The following is a 17,943-nucleotide window of genomic DNA, read 5'->3' as shown; positions in this document are numbered from 1 at the left end:
TGTGTTATACTTCAATTGCCACAGACATACTGTATCTGTATGCGAAGTAAACACTCACAGTATCTTTGTGTATTCCAATTACTAGTCCCAGACTTGTCCACAAGACTTGTCTGTCAGCACTGAATATATAAATTCTTTAAATATATGTGTATTCATGATACTGTGCAAGACGCCCAGTGCAACTGAGAGAATAGGAGTAGTGTAGCATCTTTTCCTTTGCATGTTGCAACTTATTTGCATGACAGCTGCAACAAAACACCAGTCATAGGACCTCATTCAGACCCGCTCGCAAGCGCTGTGTGCTCACAAGCGGTCCGATGTTTTGTGAACACGCTTGCACATACTTCATTCTGCGCATGTGTGAACTACTCTGTGTGATCACAACCCTCTTGCTCACCCAGCAAAGGCAGCCCAGTGAAATGAGTGACAAGAGTGGCCGCTTGTGGGTAGTAACAGGGGCAGGACACTAATAATGGGGGAGTGGTAGTGTGAACACAGGCATGCCTGGGTGTTTTAATGCTGTTTCTAAGGCATGTATAATTAACAGGAAGCATCATAGTACACATCACATGCCTGTTTTTTACACTACAGTCCTCGCAATGCTTGCGGCAGGGTAAGGCAGCCACAAGTGCTGCGATTGTTACCGATGGTGCTCGATGTACCAATATTTTAATACACTTCCTGGAGATGACGTGCGCTAGTAGGCATCTCAACATACGCTAATAGGTGTCTGCATACACAGAGTGTACACAGAGTGGGTGTGATTATGCATTGGCGAGCGATTGCTTCCTGTGTCGTCACTTTGACAAAATTGCATACCCTGGATGTGGGCGATCTCATCTAGTGAGCAGGTCTGAATGAGGTCCATAGTGTACTACAGACACTGGGATGTGACTTTAATTACATAGGAATTAGTTTTGTGCACGTGCAAATTCACAGATAATGCACGGAATTTGGCATTGTAGCACTTCATGTAAAGATTAAGCTCCTGATTTAGAAGTATAAACTATTGCTGCTGCAGTTTCATTGTCTATGGGGAAAATTTGCAAATTCTAGCTTCAGCCTTCCCCTTGCATACTACTGTGTGCCAGACTGTGCAAGCACCTCCTAGGGGTGGATTGGCTATATAACTAACGGGAACATTCACTATAGGCAGATGTAACTTTAGAGCCACCTGTTGCATGTGGTCCCTGCCCCACTAGTGTGTCACCCTCCTTGCATGAAAAGCAGGTACGGAAGCTGGTCAACACCTGTCAGCAGCTTGCCCATGGAGGAGCTACTGACATCACAAGTAGAGGCCGGCAGCCTGGCACTGCAGTTCTCTGTGAGACAGAACTCCTCTGCAATCTGAGAGATGGCCCCAGGTCTGGTGCTAAGGTGATAAGGTGTTCAGCACCCCCCTGCAAACTATACATTTACCTGCGAGTGCCAGCATTGCTTTCATGACTAGCTGCAGCAAGCTGCATCCTGTTCATGGGAACATTTGCACCATGTGATCCTATGGATTGCAGGTGCATGTAAACGCATACACCCACCAGCATGCTAATTGCGCAAATAAGTCACATTTGATGCAATTAGCCTTTAAGCTGAGAAGGGACACATCTATATGTCTTCTTGACATGTCTCTTTACAATGTTTTATAGTTTAAAATGTAATGTGCAATACAGTATGTTGTAAAATAAGTGATTTGACTCCTGTATCTATACTCTGTTTACTGCTTGAAAAGAGAGAGAGGGTGAGAGGGAGCAGGTGACGGGGACAGTGTGAGAAACATTTGTTGACAAGAAGAGGGTGACAAGAAGAGAGAGATGACAGAGAGCTGTGCTTGGCAAATGGTGCAGACTGGAGGTCACGCCTCTGAGAAGCTCTGGTTCCTAGAGCCCGATGGCTAAAAATGGTATGCAGAGACAGTACTGAGCACTTCTCTCCAACAGAGCTCTGTCCTGTGATGTTGGCAATTCCAGACCACCACATCACTGCAGGGGTGTCTAGGAAAACAGAGAAGATCCGTTCTATACTTATGCACAATGTATCTCCTCTGGAGAAACTGGGGACAAAGCAGTTGGCATGGTTGCATGTGATGTGACCTTCCCAGATGGCACACTTCTGGATCTGGTTGCATCACATGCAATATTACCAGTTAAGAGGTTAATGTACTTTGCCAACAAGTCCCCTCCATATTCCATCCCCCCTTCCTCTGAGAGTAATGGTCCTAAGCATAAAATTAATCCAAATGTTAGGCATAACATTTTATTGTGTACAGGCATGGTACCAAAAAGCACAATTTGCACCAAAACTTGCTAACATCAAATTCTTACAACACAGAAGCTTTTCTTTCCAGTCAATCTATAAGTCCCTAAAGCAATACGTTACTTTACTAATATCAAAGAAAAAGAAAGGAAATATCAGTTGGCGATGTCAAAAGAAGCAACTAGTTCAAATGGAGTTGTCAGCTCCGGATAGTACATAGAAAAAAAGGATGGATATGACCAGCACTAAGGAGCCTATTGGTATATTATAAACCAATAGCAATAAACAAATCTATACAAATAGTTGAAAATGTATAACTCCAAGAGAAAATATCAATTAAGATCTGTGTAACATCAATACATATTATAATCAATCATATCAAACTGTACGGCTTGATTGAAAGTATCAATTTATTAAAATCTAATTATATGATAAATATGTGCTTCATGGATATTAATTCTCACAATGCAGGCATCATAAAATGAATAATAAAAAATAACAGTAAAAGTAAAAATTCAATCCAAATAAGAAAAGAAATGTCCATAAAAATAATAAAAAAATGTGCATAAAAAAAAAAAAAATTCAACTATTTGTATAGATTTGTTTATTGATATTGGTTTACAATATACCAATAGGTATCTTAGTGCTGGTCATATCCATCCAAGTTACTTTACTATAGCTCATAATTTTGGAAACATAAGTTGTAAATTGACTACTGTGTTATATGTTTTTAAAGTCTCATGTCATGTCCTGGTCTCTTAATGCTAAATAAATTTCCCATGATGACTCTTATCTCTTGACTCCTTAAGCTGTATATGATTGGGTTAAACAATGGTGTTCCCACAATGTACAGTAAAGAGATCAATTTTTTCATGGTCAAGGAGTTTCCATTAACTGGAACCAAGTAAATAGTGATCAAGGTTCCAAAAAATATAGTGACCACGGAGAGGTGAGAGCTGCAGGTGGAGAAAGTTTTCCTCCTGCCTGTCGTAGAGGAGATCCTGAGAATTGTTATGAATACACAGATGTAACTAATCACTACTAAGATAAATGGTATGACTATTATCAGGATAGCACCAATCACAATATATAACTGTAGTCCATAGGTGAGAGAGCAGGAAAGTTCAACAAAAGGAGCAAGATCACAGAAAAAATGGTCAATGACATTGTGTCTACAGAAATGAAGTTGACACAGGAAATAAAGAGTATTCTGGTGGAGCAGAAAACCAAACACCCAGCAATAGATAACCAAGGAACGCTGAAGTCTGATGTTCATGATGGTGCTATAACGCAGAGGGTTGCATATGGCCAGGTAGCGATCATAAGACATGACTGTGAGAAGGTAACATTCTGTACAACCTACACCACAATAAAGATAAGTCTGTGTTATACAACCAATAATAGAGATGGTGGCTCCTTCCAGCCATATGACATGTAGCATATTAGGGATGATAACAGTCAGAAACACAATCTCAACGCATGACAGTTGCTGGAGGAAAAAGTACATAGGAGAGTGTAATTGTCGTCTTCTGGACACCAATACGATGATTACAGAATTTATTGTGAGTGTCATAATGTAAACTGTCAGTATCAGTAGAAACACAATGGCGGCCTTGGATCCATTAATGTATGGGAAGCCCAGCAGTAAGAATTCATTGACTGCAGTGAGATTGTCTTCAGTGATTGTGAGTTCTTTGGAAAATAAATAAAGTTGATGTCATTCAGATACAATACATTTTTGTTACAATATGATATTGCAGATTTTACATTTGATGTGTTTTTCTATGTTATATTTGATTAAAGTGGCTGATGCATGTTTCTATCAGTATGGATTGTAAGTATACAAAGATAAACATGACTTGAGCATTGACTGTAATCATTTTTTAGGAGCAGCATCTGCAAACTACAAAGATCACCAGGGTTTGTAGGGAAGGGACAATTTATTCATGAGGTTAACTGTAAATGTACAATTAGAGTCCAACTACCTCTCTCCCTTTATCGTCTGCTCTTATGTCACTAGGCAGAATCATAGCTGTTATACTATACAAGAGCTAGTATCACCCTTCCCCTGGGGTAGTAGCCTCTGACTGAAGGCGTAGCACTAAGATGCTCACTTGCACAATATCCGAACGCTGTAACACCACCAGTGATTGTTGTCACACCACCATCAGCGCAACCAATGACACTTGCACCAGGCCTATGGCAGATGGAGATTCTCTGAATGATCATGGTCTCTGTGGCTGTGGTTACGTGTTTGACAACACAGCCGCTATCCCTGACACTCCTGCAATACCCTCATAACACGCTTGTGAGTGACTATTTTTGCTATATCTCCAGGCCACCTCCCAGTCACCGCCCAGGATCGCCCATCACTCTGCCAACCCATTTCTGGTACAATCTTTTCCGATCGCAACAGCACAATAGTGTGTACATTCTGTGTAATGTATGCACCGTAGTGGTTTTGAGAACTCTGTGCAAAGTATAGCTCAACTACGTGAACATCAGCATTTTGCGTGCACCTATGAATCAGGCCCTGGGACTCCAGTAATGGAAATTTTTCCAACCCAGTAGTCTATGTATTATAATTAGAGATGTGCGCAGACTCCCGTGTTCTGGTTTTAGTTTTATATCATCGCTGTGTTTTGGTTTTGCCAAAACTACCCTAAAGTACAGGGCTGTAACTAGAGTAGTGTGACCAGTGCCATGCTACAGGGTACCGCAGGGCAGGGGGCGCTGATTGGGCCTGTCCATGTTCCTGTTTATTATCATTCTCACTTGTAGCTTCCTCTTCTTTTATCCCCAGCATCTCCTGGCCTCCCCCATCTCTTCTCTGGCCCTTCTCCATGAAGCCATGTCCCTTTTTCAGGTGCACTATCTTAAAAAATGGTGAGGGCACCAATGCTCTCTCTGGCACAGGGCACCAAAAAGTATAGTTATGGCTCTGCTCAAGTGTTTTGGTGCACAGTAGTGTCTTATGCATCATGTCTTCAAGTGTTTTGGTTTTGGATTTCTTAAAAAATGTATGAAAACAGCTAAAATCATGTAACTTTAATCTGTTTTTGTTCCCATAGTATTATTAACATAAATAACATTAATTTCCAGTCAATTTTGCCCACTCATAGCACCTGAATTAATGAGGGAGAGACTTACAAGCAATCCAAAACATGCAAGATATGTTGTTATATCCAAGTTATGAATTGCGAGAAGACCTAAATCAGGACTTGGTTCTACTCAGAACCCAACTGGAATTCTGAACTGGGATTCGATTCATCTTGGAACCCCTAACTTTTGGTGTGTTTGGTTTTCACAAAAAATACAAACCAACTGCTCATAATTTGCAACAATTCAGCACATTGTCTCTCCACAAATCACCTGCCAACTTTGCCAAAATATATTTGTAATCTTCAACTCCTGAACATCATGTCCATTTTTGTCTTTAGGCAACGTATTCTGGTGGAAAGACAGACACATTTGCACAAATGAGGGCTCTATTGGAGGCCCTTAGCTGTATTTTCACTGTGTGGTCAGGTAGTCCTTCATAATTGTCATCCATGACAGGTGCTGATACTGTTATCTAGCATGGAAAGTCGTACTATAGAGTAATCCATGCATAAAGAAAAATGTAACAATGACATCCAGCACACAAAGCAAAAAGTGTCATTTTCAAAAAAGCCAAAAAAATGGGAAAATAACAGACTGGGAAGAAAACATAATATTTAAAACAAAGGAAATGACTGTGAGCAGTTGTTTAAAAAAAAATATATATATATATATATATATATTTATATATATATTACTATGTTGACGTATTATTAATACACATTGATTTGATTTACTCATTGGAGTGCCGCCTTCCTTTGTCATTGTGCTAGGAGTACATCCTTGCCAGAAGGATTATATGTATACATTTTTTTAGGATGGCACCCACTTCTTTATGTTTATCGTCCTGAGTGCCAGACTCATTCTACTAAATATATATATATATATATATATATATATATATTCTTTTTTTTAGATACTTTATTGAGGAAATATTACTTATACAGTTGGGCCTGATCAAAGGTGGATGTAGGCGTGGCCTTGTCTGTGTCTTTAGGCCCTTTGCTGGTGTAAATCTGTACACAGTGCCATAACTAATTGTCCCGGCGCCCAGTACAGGCCACGCCCCTCCATGTGATGTCACATGGAAGGGGTGGGGCCACACACACCGGGACTTACAGCAATGCCTGGAGCATCCTCAGGATGCTCCTGGGGGTTGTAATGGCAGCAGGGTGCACGTCTAAAGCATCCTAAGGGCTGCTGCAGAGTTTCTGATTGCAGGGTGCCTTTACAGGCAGTTGCAGGGGCTGTGGGAGAGCGGCAAAATCAGGCCCTTTGGGTAATTATTTTTAATGAAATGACATTTGTCAAGTTGTTTGGTGATTTTTTTTCCACAGGATTAAAAGTGTGGTAATGTGATAATATTTTGGCACCAATGAATGGGACAGGGAATAGGCTATAATTTGACTATGTTCAACAATAGCTTTTAAAATTGTTGTGTGATATTAATTTTAGACTGTATATGCAGGTATATAATATATATATATATATATATATATATATATATATATCATATATATATATATATGTGTGTATATTTATATATATATATATATGCGTATATGTATGTATATATATATATATATATATATATATATATATAACCAAAGGTGCGGCACTCAAGACTTCAAGAAATAATTTTCTCAGGCTGGGTAGCTTAATAAAGTTTCAGTGTATCACTGTCTTCAGGTTCAATAACATATAAAAGCAAACATACCTTTATAACAGTGAACATCACCCCAAGTGCAGAACACCTGCCTCCTCAAGTCAGGAATGCACGCTCCAAAATGACATAATCTCGCTGACCAGCTGATCACGGTATATTAGTGTTTACCTTCACCATAGCAACAACAGCATAATGGCTGTGGGATAAAGAGTACTTCAATGTCAAAAACCAGTATAACAATGTATCTCATCACTTATATCAATAAATACTTTTAAAAATCCATTAAATGGCTTCATTATTATTCCATAGGCGTCATGAGTACGAGAAGTTTATCATAAAAAACAACCTTAGGAAATGGTATCATTTAAGCCCCAGGGGAAAATAACATCCAACCGGACTGTCCACCTTGCCTCACATTGCAACAGCTTCAACAGTCGTTTACCTCCTCTTACAGATAAGGGGATCTGATCAATCATGCAAAACCTTATTTAACGGGTTCATGCATTCCGCATAATGATGTGCAACTGGCAGGTCACTCATTGCAGTAACCAGGGCATCTACTGATAATAAATACTGACATGTAACACATGAACATCTAATGCAAACTAATTTGCCATGTTGTAAAAAGGGTGAAACATGTTTAGTATTTTTTTTAGAGATATCTGCTTTTACCAGATAATCTCTTAATTTCCTACCTCATGAATAACACAACATTAATGAAGTATTCTCCAAATGCAATTAAGCTATGTCGGAAAGACTGAGTGAAAATTCAAGGAACGAATGGTGGCTCATCGTTCAGCCATTCGTAACACCCTGGTTACTGGAACGAGTGACCAGCCAGTTGCATATCATTTTGTGGAATGCAAGCACCCATTAAATAATTTAAGGTATTGCATGAATGATCAGATCCTCTTATCTGTAAGAGGAGGTAACCGACCATTGAAGCTGTTGCAATGCGAGGCAAGGTGGTATCGATTCCCACCTATCTAAATGTCGCTATTTAGCGTTATAAGTTGCACAAGAAATAATTGCTTTCCAGACTTTGATTGTGTTTCCAATGCACAAAAAGATATTATTCACCAAAAAGCAGATAGTTACATGCTGTGATCTAAATACAATTAGTGCAAACAGATTATACAATCACTAGGTACAGTCGAATACATATGCATGCGCTCTGAATCCAGATTTCCGGCATCAACTATGAAACCTCCATCAACAGCAAAGAAAAGATGACTGACTAGCAGATTCAGGGTGCTTGCATATAAACCCTTGCAGAGATAGGCAATACAATAGAACATGTTGGCATAATCCCATTGGTTCTTCTTCCTGGGTCTCCTGTTATGATGCAGTTCATAGGTCAGTTTGTATTGTAATAGTTCAGCCTCCAACAGCTTCTTTGTGTCCATTTTCCCACCGAAAAACAAGTCTAAACTGGCTAATTACATTACATGAACAGAGTACATTTCAATGCCTATCTCTCTATGATCCATAATTCCAAAATGCATGTTGTGATTTCCTTGCTGATGGAACTGGAAGTCTGCAAATAAACAGTGGTTTAGAATAGCACCAAACACGGCTTATCATGTACTAAACCTGAGATCTTAAATACAGTCGCTTTATTACATACTTAATAATGAATAAAACCTTGAATATAAACCTTAATGCTAGGGAACCTTTTTATGTAAGAAAAGCCGCTAGTTAGCGTTGTGCATCTACGTGTTTGTGAAGTACACCATGGTACATGTTTTGCAGGGTCATTCATATTATATGGTTTAGTAAATGTATGTATTTATATACTGAGGACTTTTAACATTGTTCTATTGTGTGGGAATCGCACGATGCTAAAAAATAGCTTTGACATATGTACTTATAATGTGTGAGATTCGCTAAAATGGTGCTGGGTGGCCATTCGCAAAATGGCATCTTGTTGCTATTCGGAAATTGGCATTGTGCAGATTTTAATTTTAACAGATACTGTCTAAGCCAATTATCTAGCATCGACAGTCAACCCTTTCATAGCTATCACACTCTGATTTTAAAAATTATATTTAGGCTTACACTATGACATATTATTTAATTTTATATTATGGGATGGCACAAGGTGATTCTTAAACAATCAATAATGTGTCTCTGGGAGGGACATAAAACTACCCTTATACGCACACACGCGGATCTTGGGAGATCATGGGAAAGATGTGGGGATTCACCAATCCTATAAAGGAAGTCTTGAAGGGGAATAGGGACTTACATTATTTAAGATGTTTAAAAATAACATTTCATAATACATTTCATGCATGTCTAAATCTATACGTCATCTGATGGTACAGTCTAGTTCATTGTTGTAATTCAGTCCTACATTTACCTCAGTATTCATATTGTTACTTCTAACCACCATCATAATCTCTTTCCTTCGATTTACCTTATCTTTATATTCTCCACATTTAAACACAGTAGGAACACACCTGACACATATGCCAATTACTAAGATGACAACCAATATTAGGATCAGGAGTTTACCTATACTAGCAACCAATTCCTGGACCCAGCCTCCTAGACCAGAGAACCATTTCACTGGGTTCAACCAAGAAACCCATTCCTCTACCTTCTCTTCCACTTTAGCCACTGAAGCATTATGGTTCTTCTGAAATTCCCATTTTAACTGCAGAATTTCATCCATCTTCTGGTCTATCACCTCCTTGGGGTCACTAGTATTGTTGTTAATGTATGTGCAACACTTTACACCAAATTGGGTGGCCAAAGTCACATAATATCCTCCAGTGTTTTAATACTAATCTGTGTTGCATAAGTTCTTTCTTGTAGGCCTGTAACTCCTTACCTGTGTACCTAAATGTGTCATCATAATACATCTTGGTGATATCATCTATTAATTTAACAAGGTCTTCTATATATCTGAAATTTAGTCTACCCCGAGTGATCCTGGCGGGATCCAATGCAACTAAAACTTGAAAGCCAGTTGTTTCACTAATTAACTGTGTGGCTTTATGTACATCACCAGGTATCATATTCCTTTTGTCTCTGTGTTCATACTGTGTGTGAATATATGGTGATGGTGTGTTTTTATGAATACCAAGCATTTCACCATGTGTAAGGTCATAACCTCCAGGGATTACTCTTCCCAGATAACACAAACCTTCAGAACATGGAGAGAGCCACTTGTATGCTTTCCTTCCACATATAAAATATACATCATCGGGGAGAACATAATGAATAGAATGCATCATGATCATCCAACACATTTCCCTAACAAATGATCCTTTATCAGGTTCTACTATCTGACTAATACATGTTTATGGTTGTATAACCCTGCACAGTACTCTTCTGGTACCCTAACAACCATTTCTTTGGTTGAACTTAGTGTATATTTATACCGGAAGTGTCTCCCACCTAACCAAATTGTGCGTAACAGTTCAAAATGTATAGACTCATAATCAGCTCTTATTGAGAAGGTCATCGATCTGGTTATTCCCAATCACCTCCCAACTTCCTGGTTTATTGGAGTTGGTGATGTTCAAACAGAATAGTGATTTATCTACTTGATACTGGTGGAGTTTAAAATGAGGTGGTTTGGTGTTAAGAAATTTTCCTTCCAGCGACTTCCCTTTTTGCAATTCTAAAACCTCAGAGACATTTAATGGAAATGGCACTAACCCTACATTATGCTGTCCTTGAGGCACATGAGAGCACACCCAACAGTCAGTTTGGTTTAAAACTTTGCCCACCATGGTATGATAATCCTCTAAAGGATACCCACCCCAATACTGGTTATACATAGGTTGGCACCACTGGATGCAATTCTCATCAATTTGGGACCCACAAAATTCACACATACACTAATCTTCAGATGATAGACCTTCACACTGTCTCCGAGTTTCCAAAATAACAGATCTCTAAAAAATTACTGTGCTTGGTTTGGTATGATACTCCCCCGTTTGGTATAGCACTCCTCCTCCCAACTCCACTACATTGATATCACCATCAGCTCCCCTCTCCATCCTCTGTCCTCCATCACAGAAACCAGAGATCCCGAAACAACCCAAGATAATGATAACTCTGGGAGAAAACAATGATCTACAAATTTCTTTAGCACAGGTGTCTCACTGTAACCTTTAACCTTCCCGGAACAAAGTGCGCAATTGACAGGTCTATGTTATCTGCCTCGATTCCGCCTTGTCTCTCCACTAGTTGGTTGACCTTCTTACAGTGAGTGGAATGGACCCAGGTATCTCTCTCCACCACTTTCAATGAAGTTGACTTGTCAGCAACATCTGATGTGGACCTTCCCACCAATCTGTCAAACAACCTGAACGCAAGAAATTTCTGATCATAACAAATTTTCCAGGTTCAACATCATGACAGTTTGTTTCAGGCACATCATGTGACAACAAATTCAGTTTCTGCTGTTGCTGTTTTAACTGTTTACTCATTGTTATAAGATACCTTACAGTTACCTTGTTGTTACTTTTCAAATCTTCCTGTGGGCTTATAATCAAATGAGGTTGTCTACCAAACAGTATTTCAAAGGGGGACAGATTGAGAGGGAGTCTAGGAGTTGTCATGATACTATGAAGGACAAGTGGTAGTGCTTCTGCCAACCCAGTCCAGTTTCCGCCATGATTTTACTTAATTTATTTTTAATAGTCCCATTCATCCTCTCCACCTTGGCACTGGCTTGTGGTCGGTAAGGGGTGTGAAGTCTACTATTAATACCCATCAACTTACACATGTTTTAGAAGACATCACATGTGAAATGAGTACCCCTATCACTTTCAATAATTCTAGGGATACTGTATCTGCATACAAAATCCTGAACTATTTTCTTTAGCAGTAAACAAAGCAGTATTAGTGGCAGCTGGGTATGCCTCAACCCAATGAGAAAACACATCAGTGCACATGAATACATACTTGAGATACCTGCAGGGTGGTAATTGGATGAAATCAATTTGTATTACCTGAAAAGGTCCGTCGGTCGGAGGAATATGGGATGGTTCGGTAAGGATTGTTTTCCCAATGTTTTTTTTCAAGCAGGTCAGACAGGACATTGCTCTCTTTTCCACTTGGGAAGAAAAACCCAGTGCACACGAGTATGCTCTTACCAACTTGCACAAACCTTGCTTTCCCAAGTGAGACAGACTGTGCGCTGACTCAGCAGTATGCTTTTGGAGCCACTGGCTTACCTTGTCCATCTCTCCAGAGTCCAGAGGACTCTTGCCCACATCCCTTAGACCTCCTGACTGCCTTTTCCTAAATGGAACACAAATTTTGCATCTCAACTAATTTCATCAAGTCAATCATTTGAAACATCATTTGGTTAATTGGAACGTTCACTTTTAAACCAGCTGCCAATTTGGCAGCTTTGTCTGCCTGGTTGTTGCCCAATGACACTGAATCATCCTCACATGTATGGGATTTACACCTAATTACTGCCACTGCCTTTGGCAATTGGATCACTGTCAGTAGTCCTTTTATATGTCTGGAATATGCGATTGATGTACCTGCTGCTGTCATAACATTTCTCAGACGCCATAGAGCACCAAAATCATGTACCACCCTGAAGGCGTACCTAGAGTCAGCGTATATGTTAGCAGATTTACCTTCTGCTAATTCACAAGCTCTCCTTAGTGCCAGCAGGTCTGCCACTTGGGCCGAGTGAGGTGGACCTAGAGGTTCGGCCTCTATGATGTCTTCATCATTTACCACAGCATTACCTGTACATAACTCTCCAGTGTCAGTTTGTCTATGACAACTCCCATCCATGTAAAATGTCACATCTACGTTTTCTATAGGTGTATCCCGTATGTCAGGTCTTGCAGTAAAGGTCTATTTCAGATATTCCATACAATCATATACATCAATAAACCCGCAGAACTCACTTTCACCAGCGACTCACCTCTCTCCATCCTTTGTGCTTCCTGTAGCACATATGGTAAATATGTTGCTGGATTTAATGTACTGCACCATTTAATTGCGATGTTTGCAGGTGCTATCAGAGCTATTTACCATTTTGTGAACCTAGCTGAGGAGACATGTCTGGTTTGGGTAGAATTTAGCAAAGCAGATATAGCATGGGGAGTATAGACAATCATATCATGGCCTAATACTACATCCTCACTCTTACTGACCAATAGAGCAGTTGCTGCTACACTTCTTAAACACATTGGGAGTGATCTTGCCACAGTGTCCAATTGTGCACTGTAGTATACTACTGGCCTACTGGCATCACCATGTTTTTGTGTGAGGACACAAACATTAGCTTCTGTACAGTACAAATCAAAAGGTTTTTCATAATCAGGTATTCTCAATGCAGGTGCTCTTGTCAGACTAGTTAAGGAAAGCCTGCTCTGTTTCCTCTGTGTGTATGACATGATTGGGCTTTGAGGAAAAAAACTGTAATAGCAAGACCAAAATAGAAAAACCTGGGATCCACATTCTGCAGTATCTCCACATTCCCAAGAAGGTACAGATTTGCTGTTGGTTCTGCATCAGTGTCATGGTCTGTATGGCTTGGATTCTGTCAGTGGTCAGATGTTGTAAACCCCTGGGTTAGGAAATATCCCAAGTATTTAACCCTGGACTGGCATGGCTGTAGTTTGTCCTTAGCAACCTTGTGTCCTGTTTGCAAGAGATGAAGCAATAAAGTTTAGTATCATTTAAACATGATGTAAATGAATCAGAACACAACAATAAATTGTCCACATATTGTATTAGAACAGATCCATTGGCAGGTTGAAAAGATTGTAAACAGTCGTGTAAGGCCTGGGAGAAGATACTGGGGCTGTCTATGAAACCTTGCGGCAATCGTATCCATGTGTATTGTACACCCCTGTATGTAAAAGTGAATAGGTATTGACTGTCAGGATGAAGAGGTACAGAGAAGAAAACAGAACAGAGTTCAATTACAGTAAAATGGGTTGCATTTGGTGGGATCTGCATGAGAATGACAGCTGGATTCGGCACTACGGGGAATTGGATTTCTACTACTTTATTAACCCCTCTACGGTTCTGTACCAGCCTATAACCCCTCCCACCACTCTTCTTCACAGGAAAGATGGGACTGTTAGCTACACTTGCTGTATGGACTAAAATTCCATATTGTAATAACCAATTAATTATGGGATAAACCCCTAACTCTACCTCCTGTTTTAGTGGATACTGGGGAATTTTTGGAGCTTGCCTACCACTTTTTAAATTTACCATTATGGGAGCTACATTTGCAATCAATCCTGTGTCCTGTCCATCTTTGGTCCAGAGGGACTGTCAGGATGACTGTCAGGATGAAGAGGTACAGAGAAGAAAGCAGAACAGAGTTCAATTACAGTAAAATGGGTTGCATTTGGTGGGATCTGCATGAGAATGACAGCTGGATTCGGCACTACGGGGAATTGGCTTTCTACTACTTTATTAACCCCTCTACGGTTCTGTACCAGCCTATAACCCCTCCCACCACTCTTCTTCACAGGAAAGATGGGACTGTTAGCTACACTTGCTGTATGGACTAAAATTCCATATTGTAATAACCAATTAATGATGGGATAAACCCCTAACTCTACCTCCTGTTTTAGTGGATACTGGGGAATTTTTGGAGCTTGCCTACCACTTTTTAAATTTACCATTATGGGAGCTACATTTGCAATCAATCCTGTGTCCTGTCCATCTTTGGTCCAGAGGGACCCCGGTATCTGAGAAAACATTTGTTCTACTTGAAATGGATTTTTATCTGAAACAGTAGAGTGAAACATTAACCTTTGGGGAGTGTCCAATATATCCCTAACCTCATGAGCCACTCTCTCTGGGATATCTAAGAATATACCTTCAGGGGTACAACATATGGCACATCCCATCTTACATAACAAATCCCTTCCCAGTAGGTTAGTAGGAGCTGCTGCTGCCAGGAGAAAAGAATGCCTGGTATGCAAAGGCCCGATAGTAACTTCTGTGGATTTGGTTAAAGGATAATGTTGCACTTTACCCGTTACACCCTTTGCTGGCACTGTCTCGCTGGGCACCTGTAAATTAGATGGAGATTTTATAACTGATCTGGTCGTCCCTGTGTCTACAAGAATAGAATGTTTAGTACCAGCTACGTCAATTATCATTACAGGTTCTTCTCTAACATCCCAATTTAACCTGACTGGCTGTAGACTACAGGTTTCACCTGACCCCTAGCATTGGCTCTCACTCCCCAATACAGAATTTAAGGCCACAATTGGAGCTGGTGACTGTGGGAAATATCCTGCATTCTGTGTATACCCCTTATGTGGATATCTAGGTACTCCCTGGTTCGGGGTTCCTACCTTTTTCACCTTACAGTTCCTACTTACATATCCCACTTGGTTGCAGTTAAAGCACATTCGTGAGTGGGGTGGCGGAAAAGGCTGATGTATGGGTTGGGTGCTGAGAAAGATTGTGAGTGTGGATAGGGATTTTGAGGGTAATATGGTGGCTGTGGTTAGTATGGGTTTTGTGGCTGTGTGTGATAAGTGGGGTAGGGCTGTGTTTGTGGCTGCACATGATTGGTGAGGGTGTTTAGCTGCACAGGTGTATATGTATCTGGTGGCTTTGATGGTATATTCATTCAATCTAGAGCTTGAATGCTAACAGCCATTAGCTTCTCATTCTGGATCTCTCTCTTCTTGAGGATGTTTTTATAGTGTTCAATAGCGGATTCCCTGAGTGTGTCTACAGTAAATCTCCTCCAGCCAGGTAGAGAGGTCTGGACTCAGGTCTTTAGATTGTCCTTAAGACCATCCATAAGTACCATGATGACCATTTCCCTATGGTGAGTGCTATCTTTAATATCTTCTATCCCAGTGTACTGGGTCATAGTCTGCAGAGCTCGGGTACATTAATCTTCTGCAGATTCACTCTCTTTTGTTTTATGATGAAAATTTTACTCCAGTTAACTACTACCAGAAAATATACACCCAATTGAGTTATTATGCAGGTAATGTTACCCTGGTTATCCTCATCTGTTAAGGGAGCGTCTCCCTGCAATATGCAATCTGTGATAAACTTTTTCATGTCGGTATAGTGCAGAAGACATGCCCTTAACATCACTTGCCAATCTTTATTGGTTGGATCATGAGCATTACGCAAGTTTTTCACAAATTTTTGGCATTTTTCTAATTCCTTCTTAGGGTCAGGGAAGTCTGTAATTATGGAATTTAGTTGTGCCTGCCATAATGCTACCTTTGGCCAAAGTAAGTAGTTGAGGGTTCAGTCTACTGCTACTACATGCGGTATTAGTAATCTCTGCTACTGTTAAAGCAGGGGTTAAAACTTCCTGTAAGGGTGGGGCTACCTCGATTTCTGGTACTAGTGAGGGAGCTACCTGTGCTTGCTGTGGTGGTACATTTAACATTTGTGTAACATGGGAGAGAGCAGACATCACAACAGGGTCATCATCTACATCAACAACACATTCCTTATAATTACTTAAGAGAGGGTACAGGTTACATGTTACATTTTTATGGGTTTTTACATTGACTGTACCTTCACCCCCATCCGCATAGGATAGTGGTGGTGCACGTGAACTACTAACATTACCTTCAGCAATACGACCTTGCTGTGTGTGCGCGCATGCACACCCCTAAGCAACATATCCCCCTTGTACTGCCATAGCTTTAAACAATCGTTATACTGTATCTTTTTCTTTCGAGAGTGCATCATACAGATGCTATCTCGGACATTGGCCCTCATTCAGAGCCGTTGGCTATTTGCGTTCGTTCGTTCAAAAAATAGGGGTGGCTATTCAAATGATCCGTTCGCACATTGCAGTCTGTTCACACCTCTAAGTCTGAACGAGCGAGCAGAACATACGCTCGTTTATTTGTTTAAAACGCCCCCTGGCCGCTCGCACCATACGTCATGTCCGTTATTTATTAGATTAATCGAGTACATCGAACAGGATATGAACTGCTCGCTATTCTTGTGGTTGGTTTTTTCAACCGCTATTTTGCGAGCAGTTCTGAGTTAAAAAAAACCAAGTGACGTGGTCAATGACGCTGCTGGATTAATTATGCACTCCCTTAAAACGCCCGTTTTGACCTTTAAGCACGCCTGCGTTCTGATCTCCACTCCCCGTTTTCAAGCACCTTCCCCTGTTACCACCCACATACGCCTCATTCTGTCACTCAAAATAGCAGGCATTCGCTATATTGCGTACCAACGATTTTCAGCCGCACTGACTGGTTCGCGCATGCGTACTAAAAACCGTACGCATGCGCAGATGTGCGAACATCGCTCGGAACGAGCGTACTGCCACTAGCGAGTGGCTCTGAATGAGGGCCATTGTTCAATACCTCCTTATCAAAGCTGCCAATTCTGGGTTACTGTTTCACACTCATTCTCATCATTTTAAACCATACATCACAGTACCTAGTTGCATACGCACCGTACTTAGTATGCATAATATGTCGTGCCGAACCAATCGGGGCTTCCAAGAGCAGCACATCATCTAACATCTCTACCATTTGCTTGGCTACTATCTTTGGAAAATAATGCTAAACTTTTCAATAGAGATTTAAATGGTGAAAGAATGTCAAGGCTACTTTCACTTAGCTGTGGACGATATTAAAAGGCCCTTTTTGAGTACTTTGCACTGCTAGAATTTAAGCATTCCTATAACACTTAACCCTTTTCAGTAATTTCATCCACCACTACTCAGTTCACAATCACAATATGCCACAACTGTGCGGTTCAATCTCAATGGCCAATAACCCTAACTGATCACAGGAAGCTGCAATCACACTGAGAGCCGATACCTAACACAAAACAACAACTACACCTGCTATATGTATAGACTTCAGTATCTACTACCGAGCTACTAGGCCGACACCAGGTGCCTAGCCCCTAAGGGTCCTACGATACCCCTAGCTAGGGAACATGTTAACCCTACCAACAAATGTTCA

At 40.5% G+C, this 17,943-nt stretch overlaps 1 protein-coding gene across 1 annotated transcript in view; it reads right to left on the bottom strand.

The window, feature by feature from the left end:
- Positions 1-2,980: 2,980 nt before the first annotated feature.
- Positions 2,981-17,943, bottom strand: part of LOC148513834 (olfactory receptor 10A3-like) — a 31,225-nt gene continuing 16,262 nt past the window's right edge. Inside the window, exon 2 of the mRNA XM_088481265.1 lies at positions 2,981-3,942. Coding sequence (XP_088337391.1) covers positions 2,981-3,942 — 962 coding nt within the window. The remainder of the gene's footprint in view (positions 3,943-17,943) is intronic.

The sequence above is a fragment of the Taudactylus pleione genome, unplaced genomic scaffold (genome assembly GCF_031769625.1).
Source record: "Taudactylus pleione unplaced genomic scaffold, aTauple2 ptg000268l, whole genome shotgun sequence".
NCBI lineage: Eukaryota > Metazoa > Chordata > Amphibia > Anura > Myobatrachidae > Taudactylus > Taudactylus pleione.
The sequence above is the reverse complement of the archived record's forward strand: the minus strand, read 5'-3'. Positions and strand labels throughout refer to the sequence as shown.